At 47.5% G+C, this 21,795-nt stretch overlaps 1 protein-coding gene across 1 annotated transcript in view; it reads right to left on the bottom strand.

Moving 5' to 3' along the window:
• Positions 1-447: 447 nt before the first annotated feature.
• Positions 448-21,795, bottom strand: part of FOXH1 (forkhead box H1) — an 85,041-nt gene continuing 63,693 nt past the window's right edge. The window contains exons 4-5 of the mRNA XM_063450885.1: positions 20,020-20,124; positions 448-1,553 (exon numbers count right to left, since the gene is read on the bottom strand). Of these exons, the coding sequence (XP_063306955.1) occupies positions 537-1,553; positions 20,020-20,124 (1,122 nt within the window). The 3' untranslated portion in view covers positions 448-536. The remainder of the gene's footprint in view (positions 1,554-20,019; positions 20,125-21,795) is intronic.

Here is a 21,795-nt window from a genome sequence, read left to right as displayed (position 1 = left end):
AATGCATTTCAAACCATGTTTATTCCAGTCTGGGTTCCCATGTACCCCTTTTCTCTGTATGTTAGTATATGGTTAATGGGAGGTGGCATTGATTATGGTGTGAGGTTTTTATTTTATTTTTTTTCTCTACTAATTTGTGCATATTTTTGCTATTGTTTGTGTGTGCATTGCCCTTCCTATTACTTCACACATGGACTGTTTCAGATCTCCCTAAATGTTATCCTGGACCCTCCTTTTTTCTCTCTCTAACTTCGGGACTTACAGATGACATCTATGCTTGCATTGGTACATTCATTAAACATCACGCAAATAGTGTCTTCCAGTGAATATCTGCTGGGCGATTATTTACAAAGATTCCCAAATCAAATCTCCGTTCTTTTACATCACTTTGCTGATTGTTTAAAAGGTAGGTGCAATGACAAATACAAAACCTTGGATAGACTTGGCAATTTATGGATTTGGGAGTTCAATTCACAGAAAGGGTCTCCTGTAGTCCTAAGACTCTGCTGGATACACCTTCACCCCATGAAGCAGAACTACATTAGGTTTGGGCTGGGATATGCTGCATTGCTGGCAAGATATTGACTGATGAAGACTGGATGCACAAGATCCCCGGGATGACTAGTCATAACATCAAAGACACTTTTGTTGGGTGGCACAGCTCTTAGCAGGTTGTCTAGATCTAATGATGGTTGACGTGTTCCTGGGGTTTGAACTTCTGGATTGGTAGGTGGTGGCACTAGTCCCCAATAGGATGTACTGAAAAAGGGACGAGAGCCATAAGTGTGATAAGTAAAGTGGGGAATTGGGAGAAAGGGCAGGACACTGGGTGGTGCCACTACATTTGGTGCCACACTCTTTGTGTATGACGTTGGTAAATCACACACATTATGGAGATGATTTTGGGGGAATTCAGAGGGAGAATAACTTCCTTCATCAGATTCGGTGCAGTTGCTGCTGGTGTCTTCATCCTCTCTTGGTCGTTTGGTAAGGAGACATTTTCTCTGTGCTGGACTTTCAGGCAAATCTTTTTGTCTTTCTTTCTCATCATCAGAGCTCAGTGGAGAGTCAGGAGACATGCTGGACATAGAAGATAATACAGATTTGTTAGTGGAACCTTCTTGGCTCCTGGAGCTTCCAAGTGAAGAGTGTGTGCTCCACATGACGCTCCCAGCACTAATCTCAGAATGCATTTGGTTGTCTAGTGTATTGGAAAGTTCTGGCAAATCCACATCCTGTAAATCATGAAGAAGAGTGTCAATCATGAAAGACGTGTTGAATTTGTTTGTAGAGATAGTTTGGAGTGACTCTTCTCCAACGGTCATAGGACTTTCAGAGGAACTACCAGTATCTGACATCAGCTGGAGTGTACCCCCCTTAGCACCATATTTACAGCCCTTTAAGATGAACGGAGACAAGTCCTGAACAAATATTTTGGATTCAGACCGTGTCATTGCTGTGTTCTGGATCTTCATTGCATCTGCAGGAATTTGGGTCACATCTACTGTCCAGAAGTTTCCCTTGGCTTTTGGCTTAGTGGGGTCTTTCAGCACCTATAGGGAACAATAAAAATAGTATGAGAAAATAAATGACAACTGATCACATAAAGATCGATGTTGTGACCATGAAACCATTTTGCATTGATAGTAAGTAACCCATTAATAATTGTCACAGGTGGCAGAGAGGGATATTCCACTGATCTCCCTATGCTGGGATGTATAGTAACTTTTATCCACTAGTGCAGGGGTTCCCAACATGTGCTACGCATACCCCTGGGGGTACAATCCATTGGGGCCCCCGCGCCGGTGTACACGAAAAGCAAATCTGCAATGGCTGCGGTGCAGCCGCCTGGCATAAGTTGCGAATCAGAGTAAATGTCCGTCAGAGGCCATGCACTCAGGGCCACCCGCTGGACATGTCCCATCAGGTGCTGGTGGGAGGAGACTCCGTCCCCTCTCACTCCCAGCTGAAACAGACTCTGCCGTGAGGGTGGCTAGTAGTGTCACCCACCGACAATGTGTTAACCTTACTGACTTATTATTATTATTGCCATTTATATAGCGCCAACACATTTCGTAGCGCTTTACAATATTATGAGAGGGGATTTAACTATAAATAGGACAATTACAAATAAACTTACGGGAACAATAGGTTGAAGAGGACCCTGCTCAATCGAGCTTACATTCTATAGGAGGTGGGGTGTAAAACACATTAGGACAGGAATTTGCAATCAAATAAGATGGGCTGCCCTTTAGGAGAGGGCAAGAGACAGGTATGTGAGGTAGGGGTTAGTCTTGGAGGCCATAAGCTTTCCTAAAGAGATGGGTTTTAAGGCACTTCTTAAAAGATGCAAGACTGGGGGAGAGTCTGATGGCGGTAGGCAGGCTATTCCATAGGAAGGGAGCCGCCCGCGAGAAGTCCTGCAAGCGTGAGTTGGCCGTACGGGTGCGGACAACGGACAGGAGGTGGTCACGGGCAGAGCGGAGAGACCGAGAAGGGACATACCTTTGGATCTGTGAGCAGATATAAGAGGGGCTAGAGTTGTTCAGTGCTTCATAGGTGTGAGTTAGTACCTTGAATTGACTCCTATAGCATACAGGAAGCCAATGTAAGGACTGGCAGAGGGGTGAGGTGTGAGAGAAACGACGAGAGGAAAATCAGTCTAGCAGCAGCGTTCATTACGGACTGTAGGGGTGCAGTACGGCATTTGGGAAGACCAATCAGGAGAGGGTTACAATAATCCATGCGGGAAATTACTAGAGCATCGACAAGCTCCTTGGTAGTATCTGGTGCAAGAAAGGGGCGGATGCGGGCTATGTTTTTAAGATGGAATCTACAGGATTTGGCAAAATTCTGGATGTGAGGCTCAAAGGTGAGACAGGAGTCAAGTATGACGCCAAGACAGCGCGCTTGCAAGGATGGGCTGATGTGGGTACCACAAAATTGAAGGGAGAGCGAAAGAGGAGGATCAGTATTAGGAGGAGGAAAGACAAGGAGCTCAGTTTTTGAGAGATTGGATGTCCTCCCGCTTTCTGAAACTCAATCAGAAATGGAAGAAAGGCAAGCAGTGACACGTTGCAGGACGGCAGGGGAGAGGTCCGGGGAGGAGAGATATAGCTGGGTGTCATCAGCGTACAGGTGGTAGCGGAATCCAAAAGAGGTAATAAGTTTGCCAAGAGAGGCAGTATAAAGAGAAAATAGAAGGGGACCAAGGACGGAGCCTTGGGGGACTCCAACCGAGACAGGACGAGGGGAGGAGGTATCATTAGAAAAAGAGACACTGAATGAGCGTTGGGAGAGATAAGAGGAAAACCACGAGAGGACAGAGTCACAGAGACCAAGCGATTGAAGAGTTTGAAGAAGGAGAACATGATCAACGGTGTCAAAGGCAGCAGAGAGGTCAAGAAGAATTAGTATGGAGTAGTGACCTTTGGATTTAGCTGCGATTAGGTCGTTAGTAACTTTGATAAGGGCAGTCTCTGTAGAGTGGAGAGGGTGGAAGCCAGATTGAAGAGGGTCAAGGAGAGAGTTGGAATTGAGGAAATGAGACACACGGGTAAAGACAAGTCTTTCCATAACTCCACCTCCACCGCTATAACCTCGCCGTTGATCAGCATAACTCCACCTCTGCTTGTATAGCTCCACCCCCTTCACCTGCCAGAATCTATCAGATTCTCTCATTGTATATCATCTAATTCAGGGCTTGACAAATTTGTTGGGGAACATATTCGGAACAATAAGGGTTTGAGAACTATAGTGTGTTCTACCATTTTAAACGAATACATGGCCAGGACCCCAAAGGTAAGTATTTTATGGGTTTAAAGAAAGTGAGAAAAACTGGAGGGGGCGAGATTTTATTTAAAAAATGGCAAAAACCGAGATGGAGTGGATTTTAAAACGAACACTCTTATCCCATATGGGTTAAACTGACTTCGAATTATGTCACTTTTTATAAAGTCCTGATTAATCTTTATTCCCCCCATTAATTAAACACATAAAAAATAGAAAAATATCCAGAATATTGTTAAATTATTTTTAATAGATTGAAAATGTTTTTTATAAGATTTGTATTTATAGTTTCCCAATAAATGGCAATTCACATTGTAAATATTATAATAATATATGTGTTTATAGAGGTTTTTCTCTTCTTTAATATTGCACTTTTCCTCTATGGTTTTAAAGGTTGAGGCTATGGGTGTAGCGACTAAAAATATATAATTATGGGGGTGGAGCTTAGCATGGCAAACAAGCTCCTGCAATCTACCAATTTGGAACAACCAAATTCTATTTTGGGTTCCTTTCTAGTGCTGCTGGCGACAAGACAGCAAAATGGTTCGCAAAACAAAAATTTGGACCAGATAAACTGCGGCAGGGACCAAACATTGCCGATCTCCTGCGGCACACACGTGAAGCCACTGGGCCCAAGATGTCCGCCTACTCCGAGCTAACGGACGATTTCTCCTTGGGGGAAGAGGCGGCCGAATTACGAAGGATGCAGAGACTGGCACCGGTCATCCAGAAAGCAGATGCTTCACTGGTGACGACACCAGTCTTGAAGTTGCTTCTCACAGACATCCAGTCAGACCTCGCCTCACTCTGCGCTGGCATACCTTGAAATCTGCCTCAGTGTTTGCTCTGACAAAAATCACCTCACTGCAGCAAGTGATACAGGGACTTCAGCAACAGAATGAGGGATATGAGCGTCGTTCTGCAGCCCTGGAGGACGCAAGCCATGCTAACAATCTTAAAGTCCAGGGCATCCTAGCGGACACCCCGGCGGCTGAAATGACACAATTATTGAGACACCTACTAGTGGCCCTGCTATCACCACGACAGGCTAAGACAATTAACCTGGATGGCTTCTTTCGTGCCCCGAAGCCTGCCAAAGCACCAACCACTGCACCTCAGGACCTCATCATATGGTTCCAGCAATATTCAGACAAAGCCGCAGTGACCAGGGACTGTTCACCCTATAAATTTGAATCGATGGAACTATCTTTCTATGCGGACCTCACTGGGGGCACACTCAGGGTCGTTCAGGCCATTCACTATGCTCCTGCAAAAGCATGAATTACGATACAAATGGCATCCCACTCGTACACTGCAGATCCTGCATGGAGAAGTCAAACCAGCGGTATGTGACCTCCAGGAAGCAGCAGCTTTATTACCTACACTGGGACTTCCAAAGGACTCTCTTCACACCGCTGAGCTCTCTTACTCTTTCCTTTTTTATATTTATATGTAACCTGGAATTTGTGGAAGTGCTATATTTGTCGGAATATGAATTATATATCCGATTGAGGCAACGGAGATACGAAAGATAAAGAGACTATACATAAGACTGACTCAACAAGGAGGATAACGGAATAAGGACAGCTATCCATTAAATGAAAACGAGGCCAGAACCACAAGGAAGTTGTGTGAGGCCCATTTAGAGAGAGGCTTGGAACACGACGGAGCTTGTGGTAAGTATTCATCTTCGATAAGGAGGCTTGAACCACAGCGTATTACCTGAACGTGGTAATAACGCACAGGTGTATGAACACCAGTTTATTATCCCCCTATTAATAGGGTATATAAGAAAAACGGTAAACCAGGGACCAGTATTCTTTTCACCCGGTTGAGGAAGCTACGATCTAGTAGTTAAATGCGTTCTGGGAAAACTTAATGGAGATTGTTCCTTTTTTATTTCTTTTGAACAGAACCTCGCCATGGGCTTCTGGAGGAGCCTGATTTCAAGACTATGGGCCCTTTAAAAACTTGGTTTGTGGGATTTTGTATTTGGTTAGGGAACCGAAGGCTATTCACACCAGAGCTAGGTTCATTAGCTCTCTGTTTGGGAGTTATATTTTTTCAGATCTATTCCTTATATTTGTTACTCGGATTGTTTTAATCTATTTACTATTATCTATCATTCTATTTTACTTGGTGTATTTTGTACACTTTGGTGTTGAGCTGCTACTTTTCATATTATTCCTGGTATATTTGCCTCATTTAAACGACCATTTTAAGCGCTAGTACCCATTACCTTATTTACATTGACTAAATAGCTGGCAAATGCCAGGCACCAGGGCGGAATTTCTAGTCGCCGAGGCAACCTGGTGGGATTTGTCGAGCCCTGATCTAATTATTGTGGCGAAACCGACCTCGCCACGTGTCCTTGGAGGGGGCTGCTTGCCCGCCTCTTGCCTTCTCACTATGGCCCGGGAAGATGTGGCCCTTTTAATTACAAGATTTGAGCATAATGGAGTTTTGGTGTGCTGCTGCCCCTTTAACTCCCAGAGAAAGGGTTTGTACTTTTAAATTGGCACTTCGAATGCTGTCGAAGTGCCGAAGTAGTCGAAGTGGACGCCATTCGAAAAACGAACACGTGGCGGCGGCCATCTTGGTTCATTCCATGTGGTCAGCGGTATGTGTAGCCAAATTCATGGAACTGAAATCGGCTACACATTTTAACGAACACCGCTGACCCTTACCTTCTCCTACACTCCGTTTTCAGCTGCAGAGACGAAGTCCCGTTTGAAGATTCGAACGCTCATTCGAATTTGACTTTTTTCAGCCTAAAATTGACCGACCGTGTAACAGATCCTTCCAACTTAGTCTTTTCTTTTGTTCGGTTCATGCCTCTGTTCGCCTGATTTCGTGCGAAGTCCGTATGTGAAATATAGGTGGCCGCCATTTCAGGACTTTACACGTGGTCGCGGCCATCTTGTGTGCGAACAGCGGTGTTTGCCTGTAACCGCATGGAACTAAAAACGGATACGCAAACAGGCGAACACCGCTGAGTCCTCCAGACCTCCACAAGTTCGCACAGAAACTACCGAACACCCCACCATTCGGTAGTTACACTCAGTCACCTATGGGGATTTCAGCGAACCCCGCGATTCGGATGGATGACAAGATTTTCATACCGTTTTACCGTGCGAACAGAGACCGACCGCAAGGCCAAAACTCATGGAACTATTTTCGGCTAGTTGGTCTGTGCGGTCGGTCAAAACTTTGAAACTCTGTAACTCCCGAACCGTTCACCCAATCGGGCTGATTTTTGGACAGAGTGTTCCCCGAACGAAGATCTCTCAAGCGGTGCCGGATTTAAAGGTGTACCCCCTGTTTTTGGGGTACATCCAGAACTGGGGCAAAATATTGTATGTTCTAATTGTATTATGTGGTTATCTGAGGGGAGGAGACGTGGGGGTGTTACCCTGTGCATAATTGGTTGTTTTCATCCTCCCCCTGGGAGTGTCCTGTGTGTACCCTTTTCTAATAAAAAGCAGGCTGGGTGTCCCAGTCCTCAGTTCATCTTGACCCTTCATAACGTAGCCTCGTCTCGTTCTTGAAAGGGGATTGTTTGGGAAGGTTATTCTGTTCCTGTTGCAGCTGAACCTGATTTTCGCTCTGGATATCGTGGATGGGATTATATCAGCCTACTTCTCCACAGCAGCTTGCAGGGAAAAAGGACGTCTCCAACGGCAGAAACCCTCTCTCTATCTGGGTAGCCGTTACATTGGTGGCAAGCGGTGGGATGGTCCTTTTATCCAAGGAGCAAGTGCTGAATGGAGTCTCAGTATGCTAAGCTGAAAAGACCCACACTAAAGGATTTATTGGAGAATCGTGGTAGAAGTGCCAGCAACAGACCACGGAGGGAGCTGATAGCTGACCTGCTGGAGCTGGACGAGATGGATAGGTCCATGGAGGTAACGGAACCCAGGGCACCCATCAGTGAGGACGATGTGATTACGGCAATTGTGCAGCGGAGATTAGCGTTGTATCCAGTCACGTCTACAGAGCTAATAACCCAACTACTCCGGGAAACAAGGGAAGAGATCCAAACCAAGAGGGATCAAGAAATGGAACTGGTAAGAGCCAGACAGCTCACTACACAGACAGTTCCTACCCCGCTACCCACTACTACAGTAACGAAAATTCCCTTCAATGCATTTAAAACCTTTGCAGAAAATGAAGAGGAAATTGATGGGTATTTGGCGGACTTTGAAAGACAGTGCTCGCTACATCAAATACCGCCAGGGCAATGGGTCACTATCCTGGCGGGAAAACTATCAGGAAAAGCTAGTGAGGCTTTTCGAGCGCTCACTACAGAGGAGATCACGCAGTACCAAACAGTAAAAGAGGCACTGCTCACCAGGTATGCAGTAACCCCAGAAGCCTACCGTCGCCGCTTCCGGGAGTCCAAAAAGAAAGCTGTGGACTCCCACATGGAATGGGCCAACCGACTACAAAGAGTGGCATCACATTGGGTCCAAGGATGTAAGGCCAACACCGGAGAGGAGATATTACAATTATTCTTAATGGAACATTTCTTTCAAAATTTGGCTGCGGACCTACAAGACTGGGTACGAGACCGGCGCCCCGCTAATTTAAATGAGGCGGCTCGGCTGGCCGATGAATACGCTGAGACAAGGAGAGTAAGCCAGGGTACTCCACGACCAGCTCATAAGATAGAGCCACGTACCCCAGCCACTGTCTCACGCCCAGAGTTTCGAGCTCCAGTCCCACCAGGACCACCCCGTCCTCAGGGACCTACCAACTACCCCCGAGATTTGTCGAAAGTGACGTGCCATCACTGCGGCAACCTCGGACATATTGCTCGATATTGTCCCCTAAGATCCACTAGTAACAATTGGAGACGCACAACTCCCAACGCAGAGGCCCCTGCATCACGACCCTCTGCAGCTCACTGTGTGGAAGCTGAAATGGGCCCTGAGGAATGCCTGGGGATTTTGTATGAAGCAGATCCCATACAAGCTGCTTCGCCAGATAACCGACAGCATCATCGGCAGGAAGTTCGGGTGAATGGACAAACAGCACAAGGCCTAAGAGACACCGGGGCTACCATCACGTTGATCCAAAAACACCTAGTAAAGCCAGAGAATGTGTCTACCCGCACTGTTGCTGTTCGGGTCGCAGGGGGCGCTGTTTTTCGCTTGCCCACTGCCCGAGTACACTTAGACTGGGGAGTCGGATCGGGGAAAACTACAGTTGGCATCATGGACAACTTGCCTGCCGAGGTCGTCTTGGGAAATGACATTGGCCCCTTGACCTCAGCATATTTGCCCACACCTGCTGCCGCTTGTCCCGTAACCACCCGCTCACAGGCCCGTGTCACAGATGACCCTAATACAGGCCGGGAGACCCAGGTAAGCCAAGCACCCACATGTAACCCCACTACAACAAGCAGGCCCATAGCTTGGGACACCCCAGAGGAGTTTGGGAGGGAAACTAGAGAGGACCCCACCCTCCAAAAGTATCGAGAATTAGCAGACAGTAGGGAGGGCAAACAGGAACGTTTCCTATGGGATGGGGACAGGTTGTACAGACTGACGGAAGGGAAAAAGAGAGGCTGTCCCCCTTCACAGAAGCGCCAACTAGTGGTACCCAGAAAGTACCGGTTGGAGCTTCTCCGAATCGGCCACGACATTCCGTTGGCAGGGCACCTAGGGGGTAACCGTACCACCTTCCGGATCACCCAGACCTTCTTTTGGCCGGGGATCTCAAAGGATGTACGACGTTACTGCAGCACTTGTGACGTATGCCAACGGGTAGGGAAGAGAGGAGATCACCCTAAAGCTCGACTGTTACCTATGCCTGTGATCGAGGAACCATTTAGCAGGGTGGCAGTCGACCTAGTGGGACCCCTACCTAACCCCAGTCCCTCTGGTAAGAAATACATACTTACCGTAGTGGACTATGCTACTCGCTACCCGGAAGCTGTCGCTCTGACGAATATCCAGGCTGACACTGTCGCCAGTGCTCTAGTCGGGATATTCACCCGAGTGGGATTTCCTCAGGAAATCTTGTCCGATAGAGGGACCCAGTTTACCGCAGACCTAACCCAGCAGCTATGGAAGGTTTGTAGTATTAAACCCCTACTTAGTTCCCCGTACCACCCTCAGACTAACGGTCTCTGTGAACGTTTTAACGGTACCCTAAAGCAATTGCTACGGACCTTTACAGCGGAATACAAAGATTGGGAACGATTCTTGCCGCACCTCCTGTTCGCTTATCGGGAGGTGCCACAGGAATCCACAGGGTTCTCTCCCTTTGAACTGCTCTATGGCCGGAGAGTACGAGGCCCTCTCGACCTCATCCGAGAGCACTGGGAGGGAGAGACAGAACATGAGGGTGTCCCCATCGTACCATATGTACTAGAAATGCGGGACCGCATGGAACAGTTAGCCCGGATGGCACGGGACCACCTCCATGCGGCCCAGGGCCGGCAGAAACGTTGGTACGATCAGGGCGCCCGCCAGCGAACGTTCCAAGTAGGCCAGAAGGTGCTGGTGCTTAGACCTGTCAAAGGGAATAAGCTCCAGACCTCCTGGCAGGGCCCTTACAAAGTGGTAGCACAGGTATGTGACACCACCTATGTAATTGCCAGCAGCAAAGATGAAAGGATCCAGAAGTCCTTTCACGTAAATTTATTAAAAGAATATCAAGAAAGGCCCGAGGATATAGCAGCCATATGTATACCAGCCACTGAAGACCCTGACAGCTTACCCATACCCGACCTTTTAGCTAACTCGGAACCTAAGACCCTGCTCAATACCATACAGCTAGGGGAGCGACTAACCCCCGCTGAAAAGGGACAGATCCGACAACTGCTGACTGAAAAGAGGTTGACATTTTCCCAAGAGCCCGGATACACCCCCTTAGCAACTCACTATGTAGAGACCCCAGGTCAACCCCCTCTCCGGCAAACTCCCTATAGGATCCCTGAGGCAGTAAAAGATGAGATGAGGAAGGAAATCCAGGAGATGCTAAGACTAGGAGTGATAGAGCCATCTGACAGCCCGTGGGCCTCACCGGTGGTCCTAGTCCCCAAAAAGGATGGGACTACCCGGTTCTGTGTCGATTATCGACGTCTCAATGACAAAACCCTGACAGACGCATATCCCATGCCCCGAGTAGACGAGCTATTAGATCGTATTGCCAGGGGACGTTATCTGACCACCATCGATTTGTGTAAAGGGTATTGGCAGATTCCCCTGGCCAAGGAGGCTATCCCTAAGTCGGCCTTTGTCACCCCATTTGGCTTGTACCAATTTAAGGTCATGCCATTTGGGATGAAAAACGCCCCGGCTACATTTCAGCGCTTAGTGGACCGCCTCCTTGATGGCTTCCAGGATTTCGCCTGCGCGTACCTGGATGACATTGCGATTTATAGCGAAACCTGGGGAGAGCACTTAAGGCATGTAGAGGCCGTACTGGATCAGATTCGGGCCGCAGGGTTGACTCTGAAACCAGAAAAGTGTAACTTCGGCATGGCAGAAGTCCAGTACCTGGGACATCGAGTGGGATGTGGGAAGCAGCGCCCAGAACCCGCTAAAATTGAAGCTGTAGCTAACTGGCCCACACCCCACACCAAAACTCAAGTATTAGCATTTTTGGGAACCGCAGGATATTATAGGAGGTTTGTCCCTGACTATAGTACCATCGCAAAACCATTAACAGACCTAACCAAAAAGAACTTGCCTAGGATAGTCCTGTGGTCTCCCGCCTGTGAAACAGCCTTTCAGGCCCTAAAGAATGCTCTGATTCATGCACCTGTCCTGTCTGCCCCCGTCCCTAACAAAAGATTTGTCGTTCATACAGATGCATCCATGTATGGACTGGGGGCAGTTCTAAGCCAGGTCGGAGAAGATGGAGGCGAGCACCCTGTCGCGTATCTCAGTAGGAAACTGTTACCTAGAGAAGTGAGCTACGCGGCAGTGGAAAAGGAATGCTTAGCCCTGGTCTGGGCATTAAAGAAACTCACCCCATATTTGTACGGACAGGAATTTACATTAATCACCGACCATAACCCCCTGGTGTGGTTAAACAGAGTAGCTGGAGACAATGGACGCTTGTTGAGATGGAGCCTAGCACTGCAACCCTACAACTTTTCCATTCAATACCGCCCGGGCAGGTTTAACGGGAATGCCGATGGTCTGTCCAGACAAACAGAACTATTACCCTAACAAGGAACCGGACAGCCCCAAGTTGACCCGAAAAGGATCAATCCGGGTCTGCCGGAGTGTTCCACAAAAGGGGAGCAGTGTAACAGATCCTTCCAACTTAGTCTTTTCTTTTGTTCGGTTCATGCCTCTGTTCGCCTGATTTCGTGCGAAGTCCGTATGTGAAATATAGGTGGCCGCCATTTCAGGACTTTACACGTGGTCGCGGCCATCTTGTGTGCGAACAGCGGTGTTTGCCTGTAACCGCATGGAACTAAAAACGGATACGCAAACAGGCGAACACCGCTGAGTCCTCCAGACCTCCACAAGTTCGCACAGAAACTACCGAACACCCCACCATTCGGTAGTTACACTCAGTCACCTATGGGGATTTCAGCGAACCCCGCGATTCGGATGGATGACAAGATTTTCATACCGTTTTACCGTGCGAACAGAGACCGACCGCAAGGCCAAAACTCATGGAACTATTTTCGGCTAGTTGGTCTGTGCGGTCGGTCAAAACTTTGAAACTCTGTAACTCCCGAACCGTTCACCCAATCGGGCTGATTTTTGGACAGAGTGTTCCCCGAACGAAGATCTCTCAAGCGGTGCCGGATTTAAAGGTGTACCCCCTGTTTTTGGGGTACATCCAGAACTGGGGCAAAATATTGTATGTTCTAATTGTATTATGTGGTTATCTGAGGGGAGGAGACGTGGGGGTGTTACCCTGTGCATAATTGGTTGTTTTCATCCTCCCCCTGGGAGTGTCCTGTGTGTACCCTTTTCTAATAAAAAGCAGGCTGGGTGTCCCAGTCCTCAGTTCATCTTGACCCTTCATAACGTAGCCTCGTCTCGTTCTTGAAAGGGGATTGTTTGGGAAGGTTATTCTGTTCCTGTTGCAGCTGAACCTGATTTTCGCTCTGGATATCGTGGATGGGATTATATCAGCCTACTTCTCCACAGCAGCTTGCAGGGAAAAAGGACGTCTCCAACGGCAGAAACCCTCTCTCTATCTGGGTAGCCGTTACAGACCGCACAGCCCAAATCTATGGAACTGTTTTGGGCAGGAAATTGTGCTTGCGGTCGGTCACAAAGGACTTCCAGCTAACTTTTTTTTAACCCCTGAACCGATTGCCCTGATTTTTGAGTATGTGTTTATTTCTCGCATGCTGATTATGAAAATGTATGTTTTATGTTTGTGACATGTATATTTTAGAAGTTATAAATATTGTGTAAAAACTGTATTCCTCTGCCTGTGATAATAAGATTACCCATTGTGTTCAGTAATCATATCCCTCCGCTCTGCCCGCGACCACCTCCTGACCGCTGCTTGCACCTGTACGGCCAACTCGCGCTTGCAGGACTTCTCACGGGCGGCTCCTCTCCTATGGAATAACTTGCCTACTGCCATCAGACTCTCCCCTAGTATTCAATCATTCAAGAAGGGCCTTAAAACCCATCTCTTCAGGAAAGCATATGGCCTCCCAGAGTAATCTCTCCCTTACATACCTGTCTCTTGCTCTCTCCTATGGGACAGTGCTTTGCTCTCTCCTCCAGCTCTGCTTCACTCCTACTTGATATTTCCCATCCTAATGTTTCTAATACCCCACCTCCTATAGACTGTAAGCTCATTTGAGCAGGGTCCTCTTCAGCCTATTGTTCTTGTAAGTTTTCTTGTAATTGTCCTATTTATTGTTACATCCCCCCTCTCAAAATATTGTAAAGCGCTACGGAATCTGTTGGCGCTATATAAATGGAAATAATAATAATAATAATATCACAGGCAGAGGGGAGGATTTTGTGTGGGAGTGTCTCTGTGTATTGTACGGATTGATTGTTCTGTAAAACCCTGTGGGCTGTACTATGTTTGTGGATTGGGAATAAAAGAGACTGTATTTGCCAGGACAGTCAGATTGTGCTTAACCCTCAAACCGAAATGTCGTCTCGTTATTGGGGGAATTGGATTGTATGCTGACTGCCAAGAGTGTAAACCTTTCATATGGTTTTTCCTGTTCGGCTATTTCCAGTGTTTCTGTGTTTTCAGTTCGGGAGATTGGTGTTTGTAGTAGCTGCCTGGACGTCTGGAAAGGGGAATATCGCCTAAACGGTTTTCTGGTGAGCAAAACGGTCCGTTACAATTATATTGTATTAGTAACACTCATACCCAAGCACCAATCAGCGATATCCATTCCCACCAATCAGCGATATCCATTCCCACCACGCACCAATCGGCGATATCCATTCCCACCAATCAGCGATATCCATTCCCACCGCGCACCAATCAGCGATATCCATTCCCACCGCGCACCAATCAGCGATATCCATTCCCACCAATCAGCAATATCCATTCCCACCACGCACCAATCAGCGATATCCATTCCCACCAATCAGCGATATCCATTCCCACCAATCGGCGATATCCATTCCCACCAATCGGCGATATCCATTCCCACCAATCAGCAATATCCATTCCCACCAATCAGCAATATCCATTCCCACCACGCACCAATCGGCGATATCCATTCCCACCGCGCACCAATCGGCGATATCCATTCCCACCGCGCACCAATCGGCGATATCCATTCCCACCGCGCACCAATCGGTGATATCCATTCCCACCGCGCACCAATCAGCGATATCCATTCCCACCAATCAGCAATATCCATTCCCACCAAGCACCAATCGGCAATATCCATTCCCACCACGCACCAATCAGCGATATCCATTCCCACCAATCAGCAATATCCATTCCCACCACGCACCAATCGGCGATATCCATTCCCACCGCGCACCAATCGGCGATATCCATTCCCACCGCGCACCAATCGGTGATATCCATTCCCACCGCGCACCAATCAGCGATATCCATTCCCACCAATCAGCAATATCCATTCCCACCACGCACCAATCGGCGATATCCATTCCCACCACGCACCAATCGGCGATATCCATTCCCACCGCGCACCAATCGGCGATATCCATTCCCACCGCGCACCAATCAGCGATATCCATTCCCACCAATCAGCAATATCCATTCCCACCACGCACCAATCGGCGATATCCATTCCCACCGCGCACCAATCAGCGATATCCATTCCCACCAATCAGCAATATCCATTCCCACCACGCACCAATCGGCGATATCCATTCCCACCGTGCACCAATCAGCGATATCCATTCCCACCAATCAGCAATATCCATTCCCACCGCACACCAATCAGCGATATCCATTCCCACCAATCAGCGATATCCATTCCCACCAATCAGCGATATCCATTCCCACCAATCAGCAATATCCATTCCCACCACGCACCAATCGGCGATATCCATTCCCACCACGCACCAATCGGCGATATCCATTCCCACCACGCACCAATCGGCGATATCCATTCCCACCACGCACCAATCGGCGATATCCATTCCCACCACGCACCAATCGGCGATATCCATTCCCACCGCGCACCAATCAGCGATATCCATTCCCACCACGCACCAATCGGCAATATCCATTCCCACCAATCGGCAATATCCATTCCCACCACGCACCAATCGGCGATATCCATTCCCACCGCGCACCAATCGGCGATATCCATTCCCACCGCGCACCAATCAGCGATATCCATTCCCACCAATCAGCAATATCCATTCCCACCAATCAGCAATATCCATTCCCACCAAGCACCAATCGTCAATATCCATTCCCACCGCGCACCAATCAGCGATATCCATTCCCACCAATCAGCAATATCCATTCCCACCAAGCACCAATCGGCAATATCCATTCCCACCGCGCACCAATCAGCGATATCCATTCCCACCAATCAGCAATATCCATTCCAACCACGCACCAATCGGCGATATCCATTCCCACCGCGCACCAATCGGCGATATCCATTCCCACCGCGCACCAATCAGCGATATCCATTCCCACCACGCACCAATCAGCGATATCCATTCCCACCACGCACCAATCGGCGATATCCATTCCCACCGCGCACCAATCAGCGATATCCATTCCCACCAATCAGCAATGTCCATTCCCACCGCGCACCAATCAGCGATATCCATTCCCACCACGCACCAATCGGCGATATCCATTCCCACCGCGCACCAATCAGCAATATCCATTCCCACCGCGCACCAATCGCTGATATCCATTCCCACCACGCACCAATCGGCGATATCCATTCCCACCACGCACCAATCAGCGATATCCATTCCCACCACGCACCAATCAGCGATATCCATTCCCACCGCGCACCAGTCAGCGATATCCATTCCCACCGCGCACCAGTCAGCGATATCCATTCCCACCAATTAGCAATATCCATTCCCACCGCGCACTGGGTGTCCCAGTCCTCAGTTCATCTTGACCCTTCATAACGTAGCCTCGTCTCGTTCTTGAAAGGGGATTGTTTGGGAAGGTTATTCTGTTCCTGTTGCAGCTGAACCTGATTTTCGCTCTGGATATCGTGGATGGGATTATATCAGCCTACTTCTCCACAGCAGCTTGCAGGGAAAAAGGACGTCTCCAACGGCAGAAACCCTCTCTCTATCTGGGTAGCCGTTACAGACCGCACAGCCCAAATCTATGGAACTGTTTTGGGCAGGAAATTGTGCTTGCGGTCGGTCACAAAGGACTTCCAGCTAACTTTTTTTTAACCCCTGAACCGATTGCCCTGATTTTTGAGTATGTGTTTATTTCTCGCATGCTGATTATGAAAATGTATGTTTTATGTTTGTGACATGTATATTTTAGAAGTTATAAATATTGTGTAAAAACTGTATTCCTCTGCCTGTGATAATAAGATTACCCATTGTGTTCAGTAATCATATCCCTCCGCTCTGCCCGCGACCACCTCCTGACCGCTGCTTGCACCTGTACGGCCAACTCGCGCTTGCAGGACTTCTCACGGGCGGCTCCTCTCCTATGGAATAACTTGCCTACTGCCATCAGACTCTCCCCTAGTATTCAATCATTCAAGAAGGGCCTTAAAACCCATCTCTTCAGGAAAGCATATGGCCTCCCAGAGTAATCTCTCCCTTACATACCTGTCTCTTGCTCTCTCCTATGGGACAGTGCTTTGCTCTCTCCTCCAGCTCTGCTTCACTCCTACTTGATATTTCCCATCCTAATGTTTCTAATACCCCACCTCCTATAGACTGTAAGCTCATTTGAGCAGGGTCCTCTTCAGCCTATTGTTCTTGTAAGTTTTCTTGTAATTGTCCTATTTATTGTTACATCCCCCCTCTCAAAATATTGTAAAGCGCTACGGAATCTGTTGGCGCTATATAAATGGAAATAATAATAATAATAATATCACAGGCAGAGGGGAGGATTTTGTGTGGGAGTGTCTCTGTGTATTGTACGGATTGATTGTTCTGTAAAACCCTGTGGGCTGTACTATGTTTGTGGATTGGGAATAAAAGAGACTGTATTTGCCAGGACAGTCAGATTGTGCTTAACCCTCAAACCGAAATGTCGTCTCGTTATTGGGGGAATTGGATTGTATGCTGACTGCCAAGAGTGTAAACCTTTCATATGGTTTTTCCTGTTCGGCTATTTCCAGTGTTTCTGTGTTTTCAGTTCGGGAGATTGGTGTTTGTAGTAGCTGCCTGGACGTCTGGAAAGGGGAATATCGCCTAAACGGTTTTCTGGTGAGCAAAACGGTCCGTTACAATTATATTGTATTAGTAACACTCATACCCAAGCACCAATCAGCGATATCCATTCCCACCAATCAGCGATATCCATTCCCACCACGCACCAATCGGCGATATCCATTCCCACCAATCAGCGATATCCATTCCCACCGCGCACCAATCAGCGATATCCATTCCCACCGCGCACCAATCAGCGATATCCATTCCCACCAATCAGCAATATCCATTCCCACCACGCACCAATCAGCGATATCCATTCCCACCAATCAGCGATATCCATTCCCACCAATCGGCGATATCCATTCCCACCAATCGGCGATATCCATTCCCACCAATCAGCAATATCCATTCCCACCAATCAGCAATATCCATTCCCACCACGCACCAATCGGCGATATCCATTCCCACCGCGCACCAATCGGCGATATCCATTCCCACCGCGCACCAATCGGCGATATCCATTCCCACCGCGCACCAATCGGTGATATCCATTCCCACCGCGCACCAATCAGCGATATCCATTCCCACCAATCAGCAATATCCATTCCCACCAAGCACCAATCGGCAATATCCATTCCCACCACGCACCAATCAGCGATATCCATTCCCACCAATCAGCAATATCCATTCCCACCACGCACCAATCGGCGATATCCATTCCCACCGCGCACCAATCGGCGATATCCATTCCCACCGCGCACCAATCGGTGATATCCATTCCCACCGCGCACCAATCAGCGATATCCATTCCCACCAATCAGCAATATCCATTCCCACCACGCACCAATCGGCGATATCCATTCCCACCACGCACCAATCGGCGATATCCATTCCCACCGCGCACCAATCGGCGATATCCATTCCCACCGCGCACCAATCAGCGATATCCATTCCCACCAATCAGCAATATCCATTCCCACCACGCACCAATCGGCGATATCCATTCCCACCGCGCACCAATCAGCGATATCCATTCCCACCAATCAGCAATATCCATTCCCACCACGCACCAATCGGCGATATCCATTCCCACCGTGCACCAATCAGCGATATCCATTCCCACCAATCAGCAATATCCATTCCCACCGCACACCAATCAGCGATATCCATTCCCACCAATCAGCGATATCCATTCCCACCAATCAGCGATATCCATTCCCACCAATCAGCAATATCCATTCCCACCACGCACCAATCGGCGATATCCATTCCCACCACGCACCAATCGGCGATATCCATTCCCACCACGCACCAATCGGCGATATCCATTCCCACCACGCACCAATCGGCGATATCCATTCCCACCACGCACCAATCGGCGATATCCATTCCCACCGCGCACCAATCAGCGATATCCATTCCCACCACGCACCAATCGGCAATATCCATTCCCACCAATCGGCAATATCCATTCCCACCACGCACCAATCGGCGATATCCATTCCCACCGCGCACCAATCGGCGATATCCATTCCCACCGCGCACCAATCAGCGATATCCATTCCCACCAATCAGCAATATCCATTCCCACCAATCAGCAATATCCATTCCCACCAAGCACCAATCGTCAATATCCATTCCCACCGCGCACCAATCAGCGATATCCATTCCCACCAATCAGCAATATCCATTCCCACCAAGCACCAATCGGCAATATCCATTCCCACCGCGCACCAATCAGCGATATCCATTCCCACCAATCAGCAATATCCATTCCAACCACGCACCAATCGGCGATATCCATTCCCACCGCGCACCAATCGGCGATATCCATTCCCACCGCGCACCAATCAGCGATATCCATTCCCACCACGCACCAATCAGCGATATCCATTCCCACCACGCACCAATCGGCGATATCCATTCCCACCGCGCACCAATCAGCGATATCCATTCCCACCAATCAGCAATGTCCATTCCCACCGCGCACCAATCAGCGATATCCATTCCCACCACGCACCAATCGGCGATATCCATTCCCACCGCGCACCAATCAGCAATATCCATTCCCACCGCGCACCAATCGCTGATATCCATTCCCACCACGCACCAATCGGCGATATCCATTCCCACCACGCACCAATCAGCGATATCCATTCCCACCACGCACCAATCAGCGATATCCATTCCCACCGCGCACCAGTCAGCGATATCCATTCCCACCGCGCACCAGTCAGCGATATCCATTCCCACCAATTAGCAATATCCATTCCCACCGCGCACCAATCGGCGATATCCATTTACAACGTGCACCAATCGGCGATGCCCGTTTACACCGTGCACCAAACGGCGATGCCCGTTTACACCGTGCCCCAATTAGTCATATTAATTCACATTTTTACCCACTAACACCATGCCAACCAATCGTTCCCACGCACTATATGGCAGCTAGTGGTTCCTTTACCTTCTGGAAGCAGCTGTTTGATGACAAGTTATGCCGAACGGAGTCTCTCCACCCCACATAATCTTCTGTAAAGAATGGGAAAACCAGACTGATCTCCTTCAGGATCTGGAAAAAAAACAAGCATTCAATGCATTCAACGGAAATAGTTTTCTAAAGCTACATAAACATATAATGAGGATTCAGACACACAATCCTTAATTTGTGAAAATATTGGTGATAACGTGCAATAATCTGTTATAATATGGTGATAACGTGCCCTGTGTTATAATATGGTGATAACGTGCAATAATCTGTTATAATATGGTGATAACGTGCAATAATCTGTTATAATATGGTGATAACGTGCCCTGTGTTATAATATGGTGATAACGTGCCCTGTGTTATAATATGGTGATAACGTGCAATAATCTGTTATAATATGGTGATAACGTGCAATAATCTGTTATAATATGGTGATAACGTGCAATAATCTGTTATAATATGGTGATAACGTGCAATAATCTATTATAATATGGTGATAACGTGCAATAATCTGTTACAATATGGAGATAACGTGCCCTGTGTTATAATATGGTTATAACGTGCAATAATCTGTTATAATATGGTGATAACGTACCCTGTGTTATAGTATGGTGATAACGTGCCTTGATATGTTATAATATGGTGATAACGTGCTTTGATATGTTATACTATGGTGATATTGTGCCTTGATATGTTATACTATGGTGATAACGTGCCTTGATATGTTATACTATGGTGATAACGTGCCTTGATATGTTATAGTATGGTGATAACGTGCCTTGATATGTTATAGCATGGTGATAACGTGCCTTGATATGTTATACTATGGTGATAACGTGCCTTGATATGTTATAGTATGGTGATAACGTGCCTTGATATGTTATAGCATGGTGATAACGTGCCTTGATATGTTATAGTATGGTGATAACGTGCCTTGATATGTTATAATATGGTGATAACGTGCTTTGATATGTTATACTATGGTGATATTGTGCCTTGATATGTTATACTATGGTGATAACGTGCCTTGATATGTTATACTATGGTGATAACGTGCCTTGATATGTTACAATATGGTGATAACGTGCCTTGATATGTTATAATATGGTGATAACGTGCCTTGATATGTTATAGTATGGTGATAACGTGCCTTGATATGTTATAGCATGGTGATAACGTGCCTTGATATGTTATAGTATGGTGATAACGTGCCTTGAGATGTTATAATAGGGTGATAACGTGCCTTGAGATGTTATAATAGGGTGATAACGTGCCTTGAGATGTTCTAGTATGGTGATAACGTGCCTTGATATGTTATAATAGGGTGATAACGTGCCTTGATATGTTATAGTATGGTGATAACGTGCCTTGATATGTTATAGTATGGTGATAACGTGCCTTGATATGTTATAGTACGGTGATAACGTGCCCTATGTTATAGTATGCTGATAACGTGCCTTGATATGTTATAGCATGGTGATAACGTGCCTTGATATGTTATAGTATGGGGATAACATGCCTTGATATGTTATAATATGGTGATAACGTGCCTTGATATGTTATAGTATGGTGATAACGTGCCTTGATATGTTATAGTATGGTGATAACGTGCCTTGATATGTTATAGTATGGCCATATTTCGACAAAGTGGGCGCCCAGACTCAAGCTATTCAGAGAGATAATTTTTGTGGGGTTCCTGTACTATTATGTGTATTTTGGGGGTATATTGTATTGTTTCCTGTAACTGAGAGATAA

Source organism: Pelobates fuscus, chromosome 4 (assembly GCF_036172605.1).
Source record: "Pelobates fuscus isolate aPelFus1 chromosome 4, aPelFus1.pri, whole genome shotgun sequence".
NCBI lineage: Eukaryota > Metazoa > Chordata > Amphibia > Anura > Pelobatidae > Pelobates > Pelobates fuscus.
This window is presented reverse-complemented; position numbering and strand designations above follow the sequence as displayed.